The following is a 16928-nucleotide window of genomic DNA, read 5'->3' as shown; positions in this document are numbered from 1 at the left end:
CCCCAACTCCCTGCCCTGAGCCCCCTGCTGCACCCCGACCCCCTGCCACACCCCTCACCCTGGGAGCAGGGAGGGGGCGGAGTTGGGATGGGGACTTCAGGGAAGGGGTTGGAATGGGGGCAGGGAAGGGGTGGGAAGAGGCAGAGCAGGGCCGGGGCCTCATGGAAGGGGTGGAGTGGTGGCAGGGCCGGGGGCAACGAAGGGAGGGGTGTTAGTGATGCAGCCCTCAGGCCAATGAACTAGTCCTCATGTGGTCCCCCTGGGGTCTCAAACTCAAATGACCCTGGAGGTAGGCTGGAGGGGCGCATGGCCTGCTTGGCAGGCCAAAGGAAATAGCTCCGCGGGCCGCGTGTTTGAAACCCCTGATCTAGACCATTCCTGACAGGTGTTTGTCTAACCTGCTCTTAAAAATCTCCAACAATAGAGATTCCACAACCTCCATAGGCAATTTATCCCAGTGCTTAACCACCCTGACAGTTAAGAAGTTTTTCCTAATGTCTAACCTAAACCTTCCTTGCTGCAATTTAAGCTCATTGCTTCTTGTCCTAGCCTCAGAGGTTAAGAAGAACAATTCTTCTCCCTCCTCCTTGTAACAACCTTTTATGTACTTGAAAACTGTTATCATGTCCCCTCTCAGTCTTCTTTTTTCCAGATTAAACAAACTCAGTTTTTTCAATCTTCCATCATAGGTCATGTTTTCTAAACCTTTAATCATTTTTGTTGATCTTTTCTGGACCGCTCAGAACTGGACACAATACTCCAGTTGAGGCCTAATCAGCGCGGAGTAGAGTGGAAGAATTATTTCTCATGTCTTGCTTACAACACTCCTGCTAATACATCTGAATGATGTTCGCTTTTTTTGCAACAGTGTTACACCCATGACTCATATTAGCTTAAGCTCCACTATGACCCCCAAATCCCTTTCCACAGTACTCCTTCCTAGGACATCATTTCCCATTTTGTATGCATGCAATTGATTGAATTTTGTAAGCAAATAGTTTTTAAGTGAAGTGAAACTTGGGGGTACACAAGTTAAGTCGGACTCCTGAACGGGGTATAGTGGTCTGAAAAGGTTGAGAGCCACTGATGTAGAAGATTGCTGAGTTGGGTTTGTGGGGGATGAGGTTGTAGAGTGTCTCTTGGAGTTGTTTGGGAAAGTATTTGATGATATCTTTTATTTCCTGGGTAAACTGTGTGGTGTAGTCTTCTTTGAGCTCTTTATAATAGGTGGTAGTTCAGAGAGTTGTCAGTTGACCTGGTTAACATAGTCATCATGGTTGAAGACTATGATGGCACCCCCTTTGTCTGCTGGTTTAATCACTATCTGCTGATTGGATTTCAGGGACTGTATAGCTGTCCTGTCAATGGTGTAGAGATTGTGGTGTATGTGATTTCACAGTCTTTTTTTTTTTTCTGAGCAATTAGTGATCAATAGTGTGGATTTATCAACCGTGGGGTGTCCACTGTCCAGTCAGATTATTCTTTTTTCTTATGACTATTGGTGGAAATGTGATTATTGTGGGTGGTGTCATCATTGTAGTGAAAGTATTCTTTGAGGTGGAGTTGGCAGAAGAATTCTTTTAGTTCTCCACATTAGTATGGTGACAGTTTCTGTTGTGGGGCAGAAGTCCAGTTCCTTGGAGAGTACAGATAATTCAGCTCCAGTTAGGGATAGTCTTGATAAATTGATGATGTTGGAGTGTCACATAATGTCCATGTGGTGGGTCCTGGTGCCATGGTTTCTCCAGGAGATGGTGTTCTGTGGGTTGTGGAGTTGTTGTAGTTGGTTCCACTTTTCATTTTGGTGTTGGTTTTCAGGTATTTTTGTTTTTCTTTTTATAGTTGCTTTGGGATTTTTGCATGATTTCCAGGTTGGTTCCCAGATTGTTTTTTTCTCCAGTGCGTGGGAGCCTGTGATGATTTCTTGTTTAATTCTGTGAGGTGCAGTAAATGGGATGTGTTTTTTCACACCCCTGAGCAAGAAAGTTGCAGCGCTGCAAAGTGGCAGTGTAGACAAGGCCTCTGTTTTTCTGAAGTCCTTCTGCCGAGCTGTTCAGCATATTTGGAGCTTTTACGTAGTGGTCAGAGGGTTACAGATGATGAAACCTCTGGGGATGATGTTTTATTTCTTGAATTTACTCGGGAAATAGATGTTGCTGTTAAGTTTTTCTTCCTTTTGCTTCATGTTATGGCATTTCCATTTCAAATGGCAAAATTCAATATCTTCCATTGTTGCATGCAATGTTGTTGTAGCCATGTTAGTCCTAGGATATTAGAGAGACGAGAGAGACCCAGCAAGAGGGGAGAATCCCAGAGTCCAGGTTCAAGCCTGAGCCAAATGTCTACACTGCAATTAAACAGCCCCACATAGACTGACCCCCGTGAGCCTGAATAAGCTGAATGGGCCAGCAGTGGGTGTTTAATTTCTGTGTAGACATACCCTCTGTGCTCCTTTTACACCTTTGTCATCTAGTGGCCCCAGTGCCTGTTTGGCAGGCTTCCTGCTTCTGATGTACTTAAAAAAGTTCTCATTGTTAATTTTTTGCATCTTTAGCAAGTTGCTTCTCAAATTCTTTCCTGGTCTATCTTATTATACTTTCACACTTAACCTACCAGAGTTTGTGCAACTTTTTTTCTATTATCCACACTCGGATTTGACTTCCAAATTTTAAAGGATGCCTTTTTGCCTCTAATGGCCTCCATTGCTCTGTTGTTTAGCTACCGTGGCATTCTTTTGATCCTCTTGTCTTTTCTGACTTGGGGTACACATTTAGTCTGAGCCTCTGTTATGGTATATTTAAATAGTCCCGATGCTGCTTTCAGGCATTTAACACTTGTGACTGCTCCATTTAATTTATGTCTAACAAGTGTCCTCATTTTTGTGTAGTTTCCTTTTTTAAAGTTAAATGTTTCTGTGGCTGAGGTTTTTTGGTATTATCCCCACTACAAGGATGTTAAATGTAACTACATTATGGTCACTGTTACTGAGCAGTTCAGCTATCGTTACCTCTTGAACCACATCCTCTGCTCTTGGGACTACATCAAAAATTGCCTTTCCCCAAGTGGGTTCCAGAACTAGCTGCTGCAAGATGCAGTCACTTATAGTGTCTAGAAATGTTATCTCTGCATCATGGTCTGAGGTTACATTTACCCCGTCAATATGAGTATAGTTGAACTCACTCATTATTATTGTGTGTTCTGCTTTTGTAACCTCTCTCTAGCCTCCCTTTGCATTTTACAATCACTGTGACCATCCAGGACAGTTGGCCAGTGGTATATTCCTACTGCTTTACTCTTTTTATTCAAGCATGGAATTTCTATCCATAGAGATACTATAGTACAGTTTGTATCACTTAAGATTTTTACCTTATTTGACTCGTCTCTTTCTTTAACATATAATTCCACTCCCCCACCAGCGCAACCTACTCTGTTGTCATTCCTATCTATTTTATATCCTGGTATTGCTATGTCCCATTGATTATCCTTTATCCACTAGGTTTCAGTGATGCCTATGATATTAATATTCTCATTCAATGCCAGGTACTCTAGTTCACCCATGGTATTAAGACTTCTAGCATTTGTACATTTTGTCAGTATTCAGTTGCTTGCCTTCATGTGTTATATTTAAACGGGCCTCTATTACATTTGACTGTCCCTCACTGCCGCCTACCTGTACTTTACCAACTTCTTTCCTATCCTCTGTACTAGGATACAGTATTCCCCTTTAATAAATTCATCCCTAAGGCACATCTCCACTCAAACCGTGTGCTCCTCTGCACCTGTTGGTGTTCTCCAGCACTTCTTTTTAACTGTTTGTGCCAGCTGTCTGGTGCCTTTTGGTTAAGGGGAAGCCATTCCTCTTGTATAGGCCACTCCTTCCCCATAAGGTTCCCCAGTTTCTAATAAACCTACGTCCCTCATCCCTACACCATTGCCTCATCCACACTGCCTCATCCTGCAGTTCTGCCTGTCTTACTGGCCCTGCATGTGGAACTAGAAGCATTTCAGAGAATGCTACCATGTACATCCTGGACTTTAATCTCTTACCTAGCAGACAAAATTCTGGGACTTTTCTCCTACATTTCTTTACATCATTGGTACCCACATGTACCATGATCATCAGCTCATCCCCAGCACTACCTATAAGGCTATCTAGATGTCCTGCCTGTGGCTGCCTCACCAAGCTGGGAGGGGTTTCTGGCTCCCCCTCCCACCACTGGTCTCCGAACACAGGAATAACACAAAACTCCCCTCCTGCTCCATGCCGTCTCCAGCAGTAAGAGGCTCCGGGTTAATCCTACAGCCCCCCCATACTGCTGCTCTTAGAGGGAAGGGGAAGTCAGAGCAATACAGTCAATTGTGTGCACAAAGAGAGTCTAGAGAGTCGGAGGTGTGAAGTGGGTGACACAGGGAGGTTCAACTCTGCCCTTTCCAAAATACTACAGACATGCCCCCCCAATTTCTGTCCCACTTCAAAAATTGCTGCTACTGACTTCATGTCAGCCCCTTCATTGTTCCTCTATCTCCTTCTGAACAGCTCAGCCTATTCCTATGTAGGGAGGCATGCTGGGGAGGAAAGGCTGAGCTGTGCTGGACATGTGAAAAGTCCTTGAGATGATGCATAGACAATGAAGGGATTAATGTGCAACCAGTGCCGTCTCTGGCTGGGGTAACTATTGCCAAGAAACGGGAAGAAGTGGAGGGAGAGTCTGTAAAGTATGAGGATGCTGAGAAATTATGTTTTAATAAAACAAGGAAATTTACTATCCAAAAACTTTGTTAATGCAGGTTGCCCAGCACTGCCTAGTGCCCTTCCACATTGTGGAAGTTTGGTAAACTTAAACCTCTGAAAGCCGAAGTTAAAAAGTCAAGGTACACAACACAATCTTTATTGTGTACTCTTTGATTGATGTCCCAAAATGCTAATAACAAACATACTAGCACTCTACTCTCATATATGCTTCAGAACACGGTGGGAACAGAGCAAAATGAGCACTATATGACAAAGTCTAACAACTTCTGTTCACTGAGGCCTTGGCTACACTTGCAGATGTACAGTGCTGTGAGTTAAACCTGACTTAGTGCAGCTGAGTAGGGAAAGCGCTGCAGTCTGTCCACACTGACAGCTGCCCAGCGCACTGTCGTGACCACATTTGCGGCAATTGCAGTGCTATTGGGAGCGGTGCATTATGGGCAGCTATCCCACAGAGCACCTTTTCCCATTCTGGCGCCATGGGTTGTAGGAAGGGGGCGTGGGTGCGGGGGATTCTGGGTCCTGTCCCAATGCCCCGTGATGCATCGCTTTGCATCCCAGAAATCCCTTTCTTTCCGTCCACCTTCGGTGCCATCTTTCAACGGTTTCTGTGTAGCGTGATCTGTCTGCGGAAAATGGACACCAAACTGCTGAGGCGTATGCTGACGAGTCTCGCCAGCACGTCACGTTTGGCTGTTGAACTATTCCTTAAGTTCCAAAGTGACAGTGAGAGTGAGGGCGAGGAGTCCGACGATGCTATCGAGCCACGTAACGCGTATGACACAAAATTGCTTGTGGCATTCACGGACATGCTCAGCACCATGGAACGCCACTTTTGGGCTCGGGAAACAAGCACCGAGTGGTGGGATCACATCATCATGGAAGTCTGGGATGACAAGCAGTGGCTGCAGAACTTTCAGATGAGAAAAGCCACTTTCATGGGACTGTGTGAGGAGCGCGGCGCAAGGACACGAGATTGAGAGCTGCCCTGCCAGTGGAGAAGCCGGTGGCTATTACAATCTGGAAGCTGGCAACTCCAGACAGCTACCGGTCGGTCGCAAACCAATTTGGAGTGGGAAAGTCGGCTGCCGGAATCGTGTCGATGCAAGTTTGCAAGGCCATTAATCGCATCCTACTCAGAAGAACCGTGACTCTGTGTAACGTGCAGGAAATAGTGGATGGCTTTGCAAAAATGGGGTTCCCTAACTGTGGAGGGGCGATAGATGGGACGCACATTCCTATTCTGACACCACCCCACCTAGGATCTGAGTACGTTAATCGGAAGGGGTATTTCTCTATGGTTCTCCAGGTGCTTGTGGATCACCGTGGGCGTTTCATTGACATTAACACAGGCTGGCCCGGAAAGGTGCATGATGCACGCATCTTTCGGAACACTTGGCTGTTCAGGAAGACGGAGGCCAGGACTTTTTTCCCAGAGCGGAAGATCACAGTAGGGGAAGTTGAAATGCCCATTTTGATCCTTGGAGATCCTGCTTACCCGTTAATGCCATGGCTCATGAAACCCTACACAGGGAGCCTTGACAGCAGCAAGGAACGGTTCAACTACAGGCTGAGCCGTTGCTGAACGACTGTGGAGTGTGCCTTTGGCCGTTTAAAGGCCCGCTGGCGATCTCTGTATGGGAAGCTGGACTTGGCCGAAAACAGCATTCCCGCGGTTATATCCGCGTGCTGTGCCCTCCATAATATTTGTGAAGGGAAGGGTGAAAGCTTCACTCAGGCATGGACCTCCGAGGTTCAACACCTGGAGGCTGAATTTGCACAGCCAGAGAGCAGGGATATTACAGGGCCCAGTGCTGGGCTGCAAGGATTAGGGATGCCTTGAGGGAGCAATTTGAGGCTGAAAACCAGCAGTGATATCTGGTGCCCTGCACGGGAGTGAAGTGCAGTAGTTCCAATCTTTAGGAATCAGTGTCTGCTAAGCAGACAAGCAGACTTGCAGTGCCTGTTTATTTCCTGGGCTAAGGAGTCTTTTACTTTATGCAATAATAAAGAATGTTTTCAACGCCAAAGAATCCATTTATTGAAAAGAAAAAAGGGGTTGGAGTGGGGAACAGTACAATCACAGATTCGCATATGTCCTGTCTGGTGTGCTGTGCAGTGAGTGCTGCACTTCAGGATAGCTATACTGCATGGTAATGGTGGTTGAGTGCAGAGGGTAAGGGTCGTGGTTTTCAGGACTGGGTGGTGAAGATACTGGTGTTGGAGGCAGCGGGTGGCATGAAGAACATGGAAGTTGGGGAAAGTGGGTTGGAGGTGACAGTGGGGCACAACGGAAAGAGTTTTGGGACAAGGGCTGGGGGGGGGGTGGCGTTTGCGGTACTGCTCCTCTTTCTGCATGGCTACCAGCTCCTGGTTAGCATCTGCTTGGCGCTCCAGGATGCTTATGTGCCTATCAGTGCTTTGCTGCCGGTGCGCGGTGCTTTGCCGCCGGTGCGCTGTGTTTTCCTGGCGGATCCTGCTTTCTCTCTCCCTCCAGTTCTGTGCTTTCTCATTCTCTTTAATAGATTGCCGCATCACTTCTTGCAGCATGTCTTCTTTGCTTTTTCGCGGTCTCTTCCTGAGGATTTGCAGTCTCTGAGCAGACGATAAGAGGGACGGCTGAGGTCTCAAGGTTGATGCAGCTGTATAGGCAAAATGCAACATTTAACAGAGGCAGCATTGTTTATACCAGACAGAGTAATGATTCCCCCCACACTTAAGGAGTAGAAAACATACAGGGTCTACACAATAGCATAATTTTCCCGTCCGAAACAGAGCACACATATCCCACAGGAGCCTCAAAATGGTGAGTAAGGGGGACTGATTGTTTCAGGGCTGCACTGTCCTCTGGGTTTCTGTGCCTTAGGGAGAGCCAACAGCTTCAGGGGGCATCTACACTGAACACTGTCTCAACATTTTCCACAGGAGTTCATCCTGGACAATATTCTGCTGCTGAGGGTGACCTGGGAAGCAAGGGAGGGTCTTCTACTGCAATGCGGCTTCCGCACTGGCCCATATGCAGCTTGCCTGTGTGCAGCAACGGTCCCCCACCCCTCGTGGCACAGTGACGCGGACACGTTAGCCTGGCTGGGACAAGGACCACGGTGGCTCTCCCAATAAACCTGCGCAAGCGCATTGCACACGTTCTGCATGAGACATTCGAGGAGATTACCGAGGCCAATTACTGCGATGTGATAAACCACATCAATGCACTATTCCGCATCTAGGCATGCATGCCTAACCCTCCTCTCCCAAAGAGCCCGCACCGAAAAAATTCCTTCCCGAAAATAAAAAACGCTTACCGGGAACCTGCTCTTCTGTTTGTCCTCCACCAAGTACTGGCCGCTGTGACTGGCTACATTCCTCCTGGCTCGAGAAGAGCTCCTGGCTGCATGGCTCCAGGGATTCCAGGGTATCTCCATCCGGCCCACCACCCTCCCGTTTTCCTCCTCCTCCACTTCCTCCTCCCCCCCACACACCGGATATGAAGTGTCCATGGTGGTGCTTGGAGTGGAGGTGGGGTTAACCCCAAGTATCGCATCCAGCTCTTTGTAGAATCGGTAGGTCGTGGGGGGAGCACCCGAGCGGCCGTTTGTGTCACGGGCTTTGCGGTAGGCACTCCGCAGCTCCTTCACTTTAATCCTGCACTGCAGGGCATCCCGGTCATGGCCCCTTTCCATCATGTCCTTTGATACCTTCCCGAAGGTATCGTAATTCCTACGGCTGGAGCGCAGCTGGGACGGTACAGCTTCCTCCCCCCAAACAGTGATGAGGTCCAGCAACTCGCCATTGCTCCATGCTGGGGCTCGCTTGGCGCGTGGAGGCATGGTCACCTGGAAAGATTCGCTGATAGCACTCCACGCCACACCGGGCTGAGCAAATAGGAAGGGGATTTTTAAAATTCCTGGGGAATGTAAAGGGTGGGTCACATGGTTAGTTACCTGAGGCCAGGGCAGTAGAGTTTGAACCGATGACCAGAGTGGCTAGAACAGGCATTGTGGGATACTGCCGAATAATTCTGGAGGCCATTCACAGCGCATTGGGCGGCCACACTGGTGCTGCAGCACTGCAGCGGCAGCGCAATACTCGCTATTCCTCTCGAGGAGGTGGAGTACATGCAACGCTGCAACCACGGAAATACAGCGCTGCAAATGCCTTGCCAGTGTGGACAGGGAATGAGTTACAGCACTGGGGGAGCCTTTACAGCGCTGTAACTCGCAAGTGTAGCCAAGGCCTGAGGTAAAACTTTGATTTAGTTCAGGCATAGCCAACAGGAGTTACCTACATGTGACCAATACTCAAAGCCTACTCCAAACGGGCCATCCCAACCCTGTAAAATGTTACCTCCCCTTCTTTCTTGCCCTAAAAATTCCTATGACCATTATCTTCACCTAACCCCCACTAAGTCCTGGAGATCACAGTTATGTATGCCACCAGACTGCTAACAATCCCCAGGATAAGAAGACCAAACATAAACACGAGCATATTCTCGTATTCATTTTTCGTGTTTACTTTTTAAGGCATCATCATTATTGAACCATTTCCAGTGGCTAATTCAAGCTTTAGGGATGCATTAGGGGAGCAATATAAACTTTAATTTATCATTTTCTGATTTTCAGAGGTTTCAGGTTGTCCACACTCCAAATTCTGGAAAAGCAGAAGGTAATGCTTGGCAACCTTAACTCTACATTACTTAAGTTTTTAGGCATTACATTAATGAATTAATAATTATTAATGTACAGTTTTGAGAGAAAAAATATATGTATACATTCAATTTGCCTGGCCAAGAGAATGACTTGAGAAAATGGAAAGGAAAGGCATTTATAGTTAGTCGTTTAAATTTCTATTTTATTTTCATTTTATGGCTGGTTGAATTGTATTTGTTTATTTTAGCAAATCCTGATAGTTGTGAGAAAAGACCTTGTTCTTAAAAATCATTATTCTGTTATCAGAATAAGGTTGTAATATTAATATTGATATTTTATAAATAAGTAATTTAATATATAAAATAAAATAAAATAAAAGTTAATCTTCTATATTATATTTTAAAAGGCAAACAGGAAACAATACACAAACAACACAACCATCAGGTGTAGCTACATGCATCTCAATTTCTCCTGTGCAGTTTAATTTCATATTGTAATCTCTGCAGCTCTGAAAGAACAAATTGAAACATCCATGAAAATAGAAACAAAAGATGAGGATGGGAAAACTGCTACTGTATTTCATGTATAATTACAAGACCAAACAATCGGTAAGTAGGGTCACAGTTTTTGGTGTTTTTCACAGCACCAAAAAACCCCCAACAAAACACCTGCCAAATATGAACCAACCAGAAACAAAACTTACTCCAAGCAGAGTCAATAAGGGAGAAAAGCCAGAGGCCTTCAAGTTCACTCCTATATTTATTGATTTTACCTGGAAGCTGGAAGTGTTGGATAGCTTATATAAAATATTAGAGACTACACAGCAGTGTGTGCGTAACTGGGAGGAAAAGGTGCTATATTATATGACTGATTAAACATTTAATCATTACCAACTATGATTTGCAGAGATCAACAAAGCTAAGGTAACCCATTATTGTGTAGAACTTGCACTGTTTTGTCTTGGGGCCTGGGCAATATATATATATGGGCTAGCTTTCCAATTAGTTGAACAAATATAAGATATATACACACAGTATATGTGTGGTTTCCCCCCATACATTCGACCGAGTAATTCAAAATCTAGTCCTTTCACAATCACAAACATGAAACCTTTGTTTCGACTTTATACATTAAAGCAAGGATAAGGGTCTCTTCCAGCCACCCGACTCCCAGCTTTCCCTTTGTGAAATAGGAGAAAAGACTGATTTTTTGCGTGCCCTTTCTGTAACCATTCATATAAGTAGTCACACCGTGGCAGCGACATCATTCACATTAGGTGAGGAAACAGAATAAAGAACGAACATACGTGCCCAGCCTCGTCACTTTTGATTAGATCTGAATGTAGCAGTTTTTAAACCCTCCTCTGTTCAAGCTTTGGAAAATGGCGACAGATGTCGGGGAGGCGGAGAGGGAGGCATCTGTCAGGGAACCCGATTGGTCATATTTTGCCGCAGATTCCTACTTGAAATGGGGGAGCGGGGGGGGGGGGGGGGAGAGCGTTACAAAGCCACAAGATAGCAGCAACCCCCACGGGAAGCCGCGTTATCGAATGATTTTATCAGAAGGGAAAATATTCAAAAGAAAAGCAGAAAAGATATTGTAAAGAGGGTCCTAATTTAACCTGCAGCACGCTGAGAGGCCCAGCAGTGTCAGGAAACGTGGGCTTCTAGAGCAATTATAATGATTAGTGCTAACCCTTAGCTCTGAGTCTTCTAATCCTAAAGCTGTTTTTCATGCACTGGTCTCCTTTAGTAAACAGGCTAAAAAGAATGATGCTAGAATGCTTTGCCTGCCTAGTGCTGTCCCATCCCAACCGCCGCATGCATAGACAGCGAAGAGCGTGGGAGGAAGGAAGGTGCAAATAACCCGCCCTTTTTCCTCTGCAGTTCTCAATCAGGTCGTACACCAGGCAATATACGGAGGCGTTCACCCACTCTCGGTACACAGTTCTGTCTATAACTCTAGCCAATATGTCTGGTCGTGGTAAGGGCGGCAAGGGTCTCGGAAAAGGGGGCGCTAAGCGCCATAGGAAGGTGTTGAGGGACAACATCCAGGGCATTACAAAACCCGCTATTCGCCGTTTAGCTCGTCGTGGGGGCGTGAAGCGCATTTCGGGTCTCATTTACGAGGAGACTCGCGGGGTGTTGAAGGTCTTTTTGGAGAATGTGATCAGAGATGCCGTTACTTACACCGAGCATGCGAAGCGGAAGACTGTGACTGCCATGGACGTTGTTTATGCGTTGAAGCGCCAGGGCCGTACTCTCTACGGATTTGGAGGCTAACCTGTGCCAGTAATTGTCTCAGAAAACATCTATAACCCAAAGGCTCTTTTCAGAGCCACCCACACTTTCATGAAAAGAGCTGTTGTGCTTGCATGTTCCTTTTTCGGTAGAGAAACCTGCTAGAGCGATATCAGTGCTTCTGTTTTTATTTAATGGAGCTACTTAGCTCTAGGGTACGAAATTAAATTTTAGAGAAACTGCTTAAATTATTGGGTTTTCTGTACAACGCTTCTCTCTCGATAAAACATGTTAGTTCCTTACTTTCTAACTGGGCATACACAAACACCAAGACTCAGTGAAAGCCACACACACGGCTTAAAATGAGTGCGCACCTACATGAGCCTTTTGAACGCAAGGGATTTACTATCTGGCCAGTAACGCGGGAAGCGATGTATGTTATTTTACGGGAGCTCTAAAGATAAGGAACCACCCCCCACACACATTAAGCTTTTAAAAAAAAACCACGAAAATCCTAGATTAACAACGAGCTGTTTTATCTTCCTCAGGGATAGCATCTTTGTAAGCCTCTTAAAACATTAAAGCATAGATACAGCTCTTTTCCGTGTGAACGTGGTGGCTCTTAAAAGAGCCTTTGGATTTTTAGGGGGTTGCAAGAGGGGTTTTAAGCTCTTTCCCCACGGATGCGCCGAGCCAACTGGATGTCTTTTGGCATAATAGTGACTCTCTTGGCATGAATAGCACACAGGTTGGTATCCTCGAAGAGACCAACCAGATATGCTTCGCTGGCCTCCTGTAGAGCCATAACGGCCGAGCTCTGGAAGCGCAAGTCAGTCTTGAAATCCTGGGCGATTTCACGGACCAGGCGCTGGAAGGGCAGCTTGCGGATGAGCAGCTCAGTAGATTTCTGGTAGCGGCGGATCTCTCGCAAGGCAACAGTGCCGGGCCGATAACGATGAGGCTTCTTCACTCCCCCAGTGGCAGGCGCGCTCTTCCTGGCAGCTTTAGTAGCCAATTGTTTGCGAGGGGCTTTGCCACCAGTAGATTTACGGGCAGTCTGCTTGGTCCTGGCCATTCTGTATGGTTAGTTCTAAGGCTAGAAATAAGAAACAAATGAATAAAAGCGAGTGCGCTGACCGCTCTTTATAGACAAACTCTGTATCATGATTGGATGAGAAGGAGACGGCAACTCTCATTGGACTATTCAAAATACGTTTTACTCCTCTCTCCTTCCAAATGTTCATTGAGGAGGCGGTCAGAAAAAAGTGGCCACGAGTTTATGAGATCCATTAATTATATTAGAATTATAATCGATCAGTCACTTAAGAAATACCTCCCTACAACCACCCCATCCACAACAGTTCCGGGAGTACTACTAGCGTGCTGGAATCGGAGCTTTCTGTAAATAACGCGGGCTTTTCAAATGTTTTTTGAATAGTCCAATGAGAGTTGTCGTCTCCTCCTCATCCAATCATAATACAGAGTTTGTCTATAAAGAGCAGTCAGTGCACTCAGACTCATTCATTTGGCTCTTGTTTTTCGACTTAGGAGAAGTAGCTATACAGAATGGCCAGGACCAAGCAAACTGCCCGTAAATCTACTGGTGGCAAAGCCCCTCGCAAACAATTGGCTACTAAGGCTGCCCGGAAAAGTGCGCCTGCCACTGGGGGAGTGAAAAAGCCTCATCGTTATCGTCCCGGCACCGTAGCCCTGCGAGAGATCCGCCGCTACCAGAAATCTACTGAGCTGCTCATCCGCAAGCTGCCCTTCCAGCGCCTGGTCCGTGAAATCGCCCAGGATTTCAAGACTGACTTGCGCTTCCAGAGCTCGGCCGTTATGGCTCTACAGGAGGCCAGCGAAGCATATCTGGTTGGTCTCTTCGAGGATACCAACCTGTGTGCTATTCATGCCAAGAGAGTCACTATTATGCCAAAAGACATCCAGTTGGCTCGGCGCATCCGTGGGGAAAGAGCTTAAAACCCCTCTTGCAACCCCCTAAAAACCCAAAGGCTCTTTTAAGAGCCACCACGTTTACACGGAAAAGAGCTGTCTCTCTCTTTTAACTGGCTTGGAAAGGTACATACTATTAGTTATCGTTGAAGATAAAACAGCCTGCTGTTGGTCTAGGATATTCGGGGGTAAGCTTAATGCACGAATAGTCTTATATTCTTATCAGGAAACCCCCTTTCCCTGCAGTTCGTGGGTGGGGTTAGTTCCTCCTCATTAGAGCTCCTACAAGCTAACATAGCTTCCTACGTTACTGGCCAGATTGAAAAGTCCCTTACTTTCACTGAGGTTTGGTGCTGGTGTGGTGTTTAGTGGGTGACCAGACAGCAAGTATGAAAAATCGGGACAGGAGATTTATTTGGGAGGGGGGGAGGAGATAATAGTTCCATTTTTTTTATTTACTTATATATATATATATATAAATTTGCTCCTCTCTATAAAAATCAGGACATCTGGTCTAGGTGTATGTGATTTAATTACTTTCGCAGGTAGAAAGTGAAAGGACTAGCTTACATTTTATTTACAGAGAAAAGTAGTGCAGTTCTACAAAACTTCACTTTCACCGAGAATAACAGATTTATTGGTTTGATTAAATATATAATCCACACGATTATATATTTCTTGCACGAATATCGCTCTAGCAGGTTTCTCTACCGAAAAAGGAACATGCAAGCACAACAGCTCTTTTCATGAAAGTGTGGGTGGCTCTGAAAAGAGCCTTTGGGTTATAGATGTTTTCTGAGACAATTACTGGCACAGGTTAGCCTCCAAATCCGTAGAGAGTACGGCCCTGGCGCTTCAACGCATAAACAACGTCCATGGCAGTCACAGTCTTCCGCTTCGCATGCTCGGTGTAAGTAACGGCATCTCTGATCACATTCTCCAAAAAGACCTTCAACACCCCGCGAGTCTCCTCGTAAATGAGACCCGAAATGCGCTTCACGCCCCCACGACGAGCTAAACGGCGAATAGCGGGTTTTGTAATGCCCTGGATGTTGTCCCTCAACACCTTCCTATGGCGCTTAGCGCCCCCTTTTCCGAGACCCTTGCCGCCCTTACCACGACCAGACATATTGGCTAGAGTTATAGACAGAACTGTGTACCGAGAGTGGGTGAACGCCTCCGTATATTGCCTGGTGTACGACCTGATTGAGAACTGCAGAGGAAAAAGGGCGGGTTATTTGCACCTTCCTTCCTCCCACGCTCTTCGCTGTCTATGCATGCGGCGGTTGGGATGGGACAGCACTAGGCAGGCAAAGCATTCTAGCATCATTCTTTTTAGCCTGTTTACTAAAGGAGACCAGTGCATGAAAAACAGCTTTAGGATTAGAAGACTCAGAGCTAAGGGTTAGCACTAATCATTATAATTGCTCTAGAAGCCCACGTTTCCTGACACTGCTGGGCCTCTCAGCGTGCTGCAGGTTAAATTAGGACCCTCTTTACAATATCTTTTCTGCTTTTCTTTTGAATATTTTCCCTTCTGATAAAATCATTCGATAACGCGGCTTCCCGTGGGGGTTGCTGCTATCTTGTGGCTTTGTAACGCTCTCCCCCCCCCCCCCCCCCGCTCCCCCATTTCAAGTAGGAATCTGCGGCAAAATATGACCAATCGGGTTCCCTGACAGATGCCTCCCTCTCCGCCTCCCCGACATCTGTCGCCATTTTCCAAAGCTTGAACAGAGGAGGGTTTAAAAACTGCTACATTCAGATCTAATCAAAAGTGACGAGGCTGGGCACGTATGTTCGTTCTTTATTCTGTTTCCTCACCTAATGTGAATGATGTCGCTGCCACGGTGTGACTACTTATATGAATGGTTACAGAAAGGGCACTCAGAAAACCCGACTCCTCTCCTGAGTGCAGGGGACTGGAGTAGATGACCGCTCGAGGTACCTTCCTGTCCTATGAGTCTATGAAATCTATTAATCTGTTTCACAAAAGGAGTTGCGGGAGTGTGTGGAAAGATCGGTAGCATTTCTTTTAACTTATAAAGTGGGCACAAAGGGTGTATGTGTGTGATTTAGTAGGAGCTTGGGTTTTACTTACTTATACCAACGTACAGGGAAAAATACCCAAATCTATGGAAAATTATGCAATCTATGTATATTTGCCCAGGTACACACGGTAATTAAAGGACTACATAGTAGCAGGTTGTCTTTGGTTTGCTGATCTCTGCAAATCACAAGTGATGAAGGTTTTCTCACAGTCAGTCATTAAATACAGCACTGTTTTACTTTTCTTTTTCCTTTGTTTCCATCTTGGGGAGGTGTTGGTTTTGTTTGTTGGTTGGTTTTGGTTCCCCCCTCTCCCCAATTCATTCATTTGGTGTGCTTCCCACAGGGAAGAAAACAAGGACATGTGTATGAGTTTTAACCAGGCAGCACCTTTATTATTCAAATTACATTCAAGGTTTCCATGGGGAAACACATCACCACAGTCACTCCCACTCCAGTGATCCTTTGCCAGTTTTTGGGCCCCCCACTGCACAGGGAGCCAATCACACTAGAAAGCTCTCTGTGCACCTCCATTCACCCACTAGCATCCCTCTCTCTGTCAGGTGTTGAGATGAGAAGGGACCTCAAACCCCAGCTAGCACCACATCAAGTGTATTGGCAGGGTGTTTCCTATAGGATAATGCCTAATTCCTTCCCCTCCCTGTAAAGGCTGCTGTGTCCCATGCTAGGAAGAGGAATCTCTCACTTCCACAGGGTAAAAAATGAGATAGACTAAGCCCTGGTGTCCTGCACTTAAATCTTTCCACCAAGAGGAGTTAAGTATATTCCAGTTCCTGTCAGGGACGTCAGACAAGCCTCTGGTCAGAATACAATGTGCACGTCACAAGTATGGACCATTTAGGGCAAGCAGGATTCCTTCCCGGGGTGGTTCTGCTCAGCTCCCCGTTTGAGAGCACACCAGGAGTGATATGGAAGAAATTCCAAACTTGAGCCATTTTCCCCACTGTAAAGAGTGTTCAGTTCATGCAGTGAGTGACTGGTGCTCTCACAGTGGAACCAGTCTGTGGGTACATGAAACACCCATCTCCCTGGAAGAATTGTGCACTGGCACTGACCAATGTGCTTGAACAGGACTGGTATGCAAGGACAGAAATGGACACATTTAAAAACCTTTTAAAGCATAATCTAATAATCCAGACACTGGCAGGGAAGGGGGGGAGAAGGGGTTAAACTCCCACCTTCACTAATGCTTTGTCTTGAGGACCCAGTTAGGCCATCTGGCTCAGGGGATTCTACTTTAGATTCTCCCATTTAACAGACAAGACTACA

The 16928-nt window shown here is 46.1% G+C and overlaps 5 protein-coding genes across 6 annotated transcripts; 2 read left to right on the top strand and 3 right to left on the bottom strand.

Moving 5' to 3' along the window:
- Window positions 1-1331: 1331 nt before the first annotated feature.
- LOC135974347 (zinc finger and SCAN domain-containing protein 20-like) lies at window positions 1332-11190 on the bottom strand. Of its 2 annotated transcripts, none has more exons than XM_065561897.1 (3): window positions 10706-11190; window positions 8056-8657; window positions 1332-7395 (listed from the first exon to the last, which is right to left on the bottom strand). In XM_065561897.1, the coding sequence occupies exons 2-3, from the start codon at window positions 8578-8580 to the stop codon at window positions 7381-7383; spliced, it is 540 nt and encodes a 179-aa protein (XP_065417969.1). In that variant the 5' UTR covers window positions 8581-8657; window positions 10706-11190; the 3' UTR covers window positions 1332-7380. The 2 variants fall into 2 exon arrangements, with proteins under 2 accessions (XP_065417969.1, XP_065417972.1); XM_065561900.1 differs by having other exon boundaries at window positions 8056-8625.
- Window positions 11191-11369: 179 nt separating this feature from the next.
- LOC135974385 (histone H4) lies at window positions 11370-11743 on the top strand. Its single transcript, XM_065562061.1, has one exon. The coding sequence runs from the start codon at window positions 11370-11372 to the stop codon at window positions 11679-11681; it is 312 nt and encodes a 103-aa protein (XP_065418133.1). The 3' UTR covers window positions 11682-11743.
- On the bottom strand, window positions 11568-12772 carry LOC101935326 (histone H3). The gene has a single exon (XM_005308932.4). It carries the CDS (start codon window positions 12712-12714, stop codon window positions 12304-12306), a length of 411 nt encoding a protein of 136 aa, XP_005308989.1. The 5' UTR covers window positions 12715-12772; the 3' UTR covers window positions 11568-12303.
- Window positions 12773-13153: 381 nt separating this feature from the next.
- Window positions 13154-14520, top strand: LOC135974350 (histone H3). The gene has a single exon (XM_065561905.1). The coding sequence runs from the start codon at window positions 13206-13208 to the stop codon at window positions 13614-13616; it is 411 nt and encodes a 136-aa protein (XP_065417977.1). The 5' UTR covers window positions 13154-13205; the 3' UTR covers window positions 13617-14520.
- LOC101942916 (histone H4) lies at window positions 14345-14718 on the bottom strand. Its single transcript, XM_008178260.4, has one exon. It carries the CDS (start codon window positions 14716-14718, stop codon window positions 14407-14409), a length of 312 nt encoding a protein of 103 aa, XP_008176482.1. The 3' UTR covers window positions 14345-14406.
- Window positions 14719-16928: the final 2210 nt, after the last annotated feature.

This window comes from Chrysemys picta, chromosome 1 (assembly GCF_011386835.1).
Source record: "Chrysemys picta bellii isolate R12L10 chromosome 1, ASM1138683v2, whole genome shotgun sequence".
NCBI classification, from domain to species: Eukaryota; Metazoa; Chordata; order Testudines; family Emydidae; genus Chrysemys; species Chrysemys picta.
The sequence above is the reverse complement of the archived record's forward strand: the minus strand, read 5'-3'. Positions and strand labels throughout refer to the sequence as shown.

What these genes read in the sequence shown, in the direction of transcription:
- LOC135974350 (XM_065561905.1), top strand. Translation starts at nt 13,206, where the DNA reads ATGGCCAGGACCAAGCAAACTGCCCGTAAATCTACTGGTGGCAAAGCC.
- LOC135974385 (XM_065562061.1), top strand. Translation starts at nt 11,370, where the DNA reads ATGTCTGGTCGTGGTAAGGGCGGCAAGGGTCTCGGAAAAGGGGGCGCT.
- LOC101935326 (XM_005308932.4), bottom strand. Translation starts at nt 12,714, where the DNA reads ATGGCCAGGACCAAGCAGACTGCCCGTAAATCTACTGGTGGCAAAGCC.
- LOC135974347 (XM_065561897.1), bottom strand. Translation starts at nt 8,580, where the DNA reads ATGCCTCCACGCGCCAAGCGAGCCCCAGCATGGAGCAATGGCGAGTTG.
- LOC101942916 (XM_008178260.4), bottom strand. Translation starts at nt 14,718, where the DNA reads ATGTCTGGTCGTGGTAAGGGCGGCAAGGGTCTCGGAAAAGGGGGCGCT.